Source organism: Sardina pilchardus, chromosome 18 (assembly GCF_963854185.1).
Source record: "Sardina pilchardus chromosome 18, fSarPil1.1, whole genome shotgun sequence".
NCBI classification, from domain to species: Eukaryota; Metazoa; Chordata; class Actinopteri; order Clupeiformes; family Clupeidae; genus Sardina; species Sardina pilchardus.
The window spans coordinates 11,502,938-11,508,737 of NC_085011.1; the positions used below are offsets into that span (position 1 = coordinate 11,502,938).

The 5,800-nt window shown below is 43.3% G+C and overlaps 1 protein-coding gene across 2 annotated transcripts in view; it reads right to left on the reverse strand.

The window, feature by feature from the left end:
- col17a1b (collagen, type XVII, alpha 1b) overlaps nt 1–5,546 on the reverse strand; it is a 31,139-nt gene extending 25,593 nt beyond the window's left edge. Inside the window, exons 1-6 of one of the 2 annotated variants that reach the window (XM_062519356.1) lie at nt 5,529–5,546; nt 3,091–3,152; nt 2,318–2,359; nt 1,683–1,784; nt 426–821; nt 27–74 (exon numbers count right to left, since the gene is read on the reverse strand). In XM_062519356.1, the coding sequence (XP_062375340.1) occupies nt 27–74; nt 426–821; nt 1,683–1,784; nt 2,318–2,359; nt 3,091–3,142 (640 nt within the window). In that variant the 5' untranslated portion in view covers nt 3,143–3,152; nt 5,529–5,546. Of the gene's footprint in view, nt 1–26; nt 75–425; nt 822–1,682; nt 1,785–2,317; nt 2,360–3,090; nt 3,153–5,397 lie in introns of both variants that reach the window. The other variant, XM_062519355.1, reaches the window with a different exon arrangement.
- Nucleotides 5,547–5,800: the final 254 nt, after the last annotated feature.

Sequence of the window (5,800 nt, forward strand, 5' to 3'; positions counted from 1 at the left end):
GGTCACTTGGACGGTAGGCAGCCTACCGTAGTCTTTTCTGGTCAACTCTGGGGATGAGTTTCCACTAGAGCTTCCTGAAATACAAAAGGAGAAGAACAAAAAGGGTCTGTTATTGTAGACTAGAACTTTATTGGAGTGTTGCAGACAGTTTTGACCAGTGCATTCTTCACTGTCCCATCACCTTCAAATTTATTTCGAGAGGCAAAATGGTTCTTGAGGTGCGTCTTTACCTGATTCAAAATGTATCATGACATTATATATATATCATGTATATCAATATACTGTATATCATATATCAATGTATATCAATATATCATATATATATATATATATATATATATCAATCTTATATCAGCTTTAGTCTGTGTACTGTATGAGTATCTATATGTAAATGTATGTGAGTACAGTACAGTGTGTTGACGCACCATCATAGGCCGTGGAATGGCTGGTCATAACCTTCCTCTCCAGGAACACGGGGGAGTGGCCTACAGAGGAGGCGGAGCCTTGTGACCTCCTCCCGCCCCCACTGGAGCCCAGCTTCATTTTAGACCCTCCTATCCCTGATCCTGAGGAGCTGCTGAACACAGCACTTCCTCCTCCTCCTCCTCCTGCTCCTGCTCCTCCTCCTCCTCCACCTCCTCCTCCACCACCGGCACCACCTCCTCTGGCCCCTCCTCCACCGGCTCCACCTCCTCTAAAACCTCCTCCTGCTCCTCCTCCTCCACCTCCTCCTCCTCCTCCACCACCTCCAGTCCCCTCGCTGGAGAAGTCCCCCATGTACACGCCTGAACTCAGTCCTCCAGCATTCACACCCACCGATGCTGTAAAAGAGACATACGCACAGTCAGATACACACATACTGTACTGTAGGTACACAAGTTCCTTCTTACGTTGCTTGAGAGAGATGCTTTGAGGCTATACAGACTGGGATGTATGCTGTGATCCCTGATGGAGATTACGTCAATTCGTCAATACGTTATGACTGACTATATATCAAAGTACATTAATTTCTGTGTTGATTGTGCTGTGCCTCTGAGGCCAGTGCGGTGCTTCCCTGATAATAAGCCCTTCAGTGACCTGAAGGAGCTGCTGAACAGAGAGAGCTAGGGTCTTCAGAGATGGGATCTGAGAGCTACTAAGGAGTGTGAAGGAACTGAAAGGTAAACTGAGAGCATGCAAGCAAGGCCTACAGAGGCTCCAGCAAAACAACAGAAGGGACGTGTTGTTGGGAATGAAGACCCATAACAGGGTTCAAAGCGAAGGGGGCTTTGAGGGAAACCTGAACAAGAGTTAACGAGTTGAAAACATTCGTTAACAGGTTCAGCCAAAGACCTACAGACCTACCTTCAGCCCAAGACCAGCACGCACTACTGGTCAGACAATAATAAGACCTAAGTAATAATAAGAGCTGCTGCTGAGAGCCATTCCTGCCCACTGTTATAATCATTTACAAAGACTCCCCTCCAAGCCGAGAGGGATAATGGACAGTTTGAATTTAATTGCTCAGAGACTTAGCGATATCCTACATTCTACTGATATTAAGGGATACATAGTAATTGCTGTAACATTATCATTTTTGCTTAAAGTAGTCGGTCTATCTATCTAGGCCTATCTATCTATCTATTACGAGTAAGTAGTTGAGTTGAGTTAAGTAGAGTAGAGGAGTTGTTGGTGTTACTCACAGGATGTGTAGTAGCTGCTGCTGTTCTGGGTTAAAATATTCTTCTCCACCCCGGCCCCTCCATAGCCACTGCTCATGCTCTTCACTGACCCACTACTGCCCTCTGGTGGTACAAATAGCACATAGCACCCAAACGTAAAACACAAGTCATGTAGTCTCAGCTTTCAAACTAAACCAATATTTGTTTCTATTGTATTTGTTGTTATTGTATCAGACAAAGCCACTAAGGGAGTGGCCACTGGCATACATCCCCACAAGATAGCCAATTGGGTGAGTGGCTTCCATGGTTCCTATCACATGACATGATTCAGTTATGTGTTACACATGAGGTGAGTCCCACTATGGGGACCTTGCGCTAATATCATATCGACTGAGTGTAACACGTAATAATACTGCACTGATATGTCACATTATGTGATGATGCAACACATGAGAGCAGGATTCTCCACAGTTCAGAATTAAACACAGATAGGCCTACTCTGGAGAAGCATGTTGCCATCTCACAAGACATGTTTCTTCATTACTTCTCTACACAACTAAAACACTAGATGCCAGGGGTCACTTGATAGGGAGCTACTAGTCATTAAAAAACTTTTTGCAAGGAGTCACTGTTCTGTGAATCATGAATTTACTCACTTGGTGGCAAAGATGTTAGTCTTGTGGATGTAATGTCTAAAACTGAGAAAGAAACAACAGTTAAACCAGCATAGGCACAGTATTAAACAGACTTATTGCTATTTTATTTTCCATTATGAAGTTAGCCTGGCCCCACCTGACTATTTCACAACAGGCACTAACTTTGAAATCATTGGTCCCGCCTTACTAACCATATTGATCAGAGATTCCTAATGTTACCTCCTATTTCGCAGAGAATTTGCAAACTGACAACAAACAGCATCAATTGTCAGAAAACAATGTATGTGGGTCTATCTGACAGCTGTAAATACATTTCTGCATTTTTCGACATTTGCAGGTATTGCTGCTTCTGTTTATCACAATAAGTTTCGGCTTTGTCTTCCCGTCTAATCACTGACGACATTTTTTCTTGTCTGCGGGAAACGTTTATGAACTATAGGTTGCCCGACTAGATCTCCCTGAAAGAATATCTGGTGGGCTGGGCCAGGCTATTATGGATTATAGGCACCAGCAAGAAACAACTGGAGCAACTTGCAGTGGTACGTGATCCCAAACAACCACTAGAGGTCAGCATAGCTTAGTATATGGAGGTGTTGCCTAGTGCATTGTGTAGGTATGCCACATCTCAGTGCATTCCTTTACACAGGTTCGGATTACACAGTGGTGAAAAAGAACAACAAAGTTAGCGTGGGACACTGACAATGAAAAGCAAAGAACAAAAAGAGAAAAAAACAAGAGAAAGTTAAAAAGGTTAAAAAGGGATTCATCTTTACCTCCTGAACTGCCCCCTGAGAGAAGTCTGTCACTGGATATCAGATCATCCATTCCATGCTATCTGATGAGGAAAATGTATACATAAATGTCTAGAGTTCAAATGAATGGACCTACTGTATTCATCTTTACGTGGAAAGTTTCACAGTGCGTGTCAAATACAGAATCCACAAATCAATTGCATCTTTTCAAAGTAAGTTATGTTTCTTTTTTCTCAATCTCAAGCAGGGGCATGTTAGCCATATCACATAGGCAGCAAATAATTAATTGGATCAAATCATGACACCAGTCTAGCTCTGGGCATTCTGCGATGTAATCTGTATTCAGAGACACTGTCAGCGAATAAGCTTTTTAAGAACAAAGAATAACAACGAGTCACAGCCCCTGCAGCCATGCCTCTTCTGTCTGGACTTATGCTCTTGTTGCACTTGGGTTAAGCACAGACTCAACCAACATTCATTTCATTTGGTACGATTCAGAAACTCGATTTTCAGACAATCTGTTTAAAAAAAACTCTTCATTAATCATGAATGGCCAGAATCATGGATCAGTCCGTTAAGATATAAGTCAGTCCATTTTTACTATTAGTAAAGAGCTAGGCTCAGTATACAGGAAATCATCCCTGAAGGTTTATGTGCCACTTTTTCTGCTTTTCTAATTTATTCAACAGGTATGAATTCATTATATGTCTGTGGGGAACAAATGGAAACTTTAAGAGCCATTTGCTGTGTTGTTCTTCCTTATTTTAACTCTGACAATTTTCCAAATAGATCTGGAAAATCTAGATAGCTGTTGTTTTACTAATACGCAAACAACACAGAGCGATGCAGCTGATTTGAGCAGGATGCACTGCGTGGTGTCACAGAGGTAGCCTGGTCATACCAAACCCTCGTACTAATATTGTACAGGTGAAGGGAAATGAAAATTGAGCGGAAGCTTACGTATGGCTATGCCAGGCTATCACAGAGGAGCTTGGGGCCAGAGGATTCTGCTGCTAGACCAGAGCAGCCTCTGGATCAGACCCACTAACAGCCCAGAGATGCCGCCATAGCCTACCAGTCTGGCCAGAGAGCAGTTTTCTGGAACACAGCCCCAGTCCATGGTCCAGCATGGTTTCACCAAATCATTGCCTAGACAAGCCTGGCTTGGTCCAAGGCCATTGATGTAGACCAGTTAGTTGCCTCGGGTTGGAGTAGAGCAATTGACCTTTGTGATGTTCAAAGCATGGAGTTTGACCTAGAGTTTGGCAGTTAGGCAGTAGGGGGGTAGGCACTACATCCCCGACCCTTCTGCAGTGCACCCTCTAACAAAATATCCCCTTTTTAAAAATCATAATTTGTAAAATAGGTCAACCTGAGAATCCCCTTACTGTGCACAATAAACACTCTCATAAATCAGCCCACAGGGAGGGGAGGGGCCAGTCAAAGCAGAGCTGACAGCCTGATATTATATTTCTGAGCTCTTAAAAAAAAGGGAGAGGAGGGGGAGAGAAAGTTAACAGCAGCAGTGCGGATGAGTCGCTCAGACATAAAAAAGACACGTTCAGACACGACATTTTAATCTCCTGTTCTCCTGCTCACAAAAACATATCTGACAGTGTGCTGAGCGATGCATCGGTAGGTATATACTCCAACTCCTGTACTCCCCACCAAGGAATGGCATGCCATTAAACTCATGGCCATGTCACAAAGTGCTTCATTAAGTCAAACTCCTTGAAAACACAACATGAAAGCAAACACAGCCGGCTGGGCATCAAGGGACGGTTCATCACAGGAGGCCGATGGACACAGCAGCCTCTGAGTGACAAAAGAAGTCCATACCCAGCTGAACACTCTTTGTCCCGCTATGGGTCCTCTCTTTTATTACGGCTGAACTCAGGCACACCACACCCTCAAGGCCCTTCTACAGTTACAGTACAGTGCAGTCACACACTACCGCAAACTTATAAAGCAAACCTCAGACATGGACAGACGTGCTGGGAATTTCGCCTCTTGTTTCAAAAATAATAACAAAATCTCCAGTTGCATTGTTAATGAAGAGTTATATCACAGAAATTACAACCCTGCAAAGTTCTTCATTGTTAAAATAATCAGTGAGGCTTTGCTCAGAACGTACTTTACAAGAAACATATATAAGAGAGCATTAATTGTAACTTTTATCAGTTAACCAAATACTCAACCAAACAAATAGAACCAACACCCCTTTCTTAATGCTTTGAAGTGAGCCAGCACAGAGGATATTGCAAGCACATAAGAGATTGCAATCAGCAAACAGTAAAGCCTGCACGTGTTTAAAGTTCAATACTGTACCTTAGCTGCTGATCAATGTATGAAAAAAGATACTCTGGCAGAAAAAAAAAACCCCAACTGGGGGAAGATATCTGCTTTACAATCCAAAGGCAGTCCCGTCCGTAAACAGTCAAATGAGATGGGATGCTCACCTGTCCGCCACAAGCATGGACTGATTGACTGCTACCTGTCGTCCTCTCTTTTCTTCCCCGTCCATGCGTGCTCCAGCAGGTCTCAATGGGGGCACGCCCCTGCAAGATCGTTGGCAGGTAAACAAACACAACAACGCCTTCTGAAACACAGTACCCTGGGGACTAATAATTTTAAAATGTCGGGTTATGGCATTGGGTTAGCTGAGTGTGCAAAGTTCTAGACACAAAAATATCTTGTTTACCTCTGAGATAGTGTGCAACTTTTAAGTCCT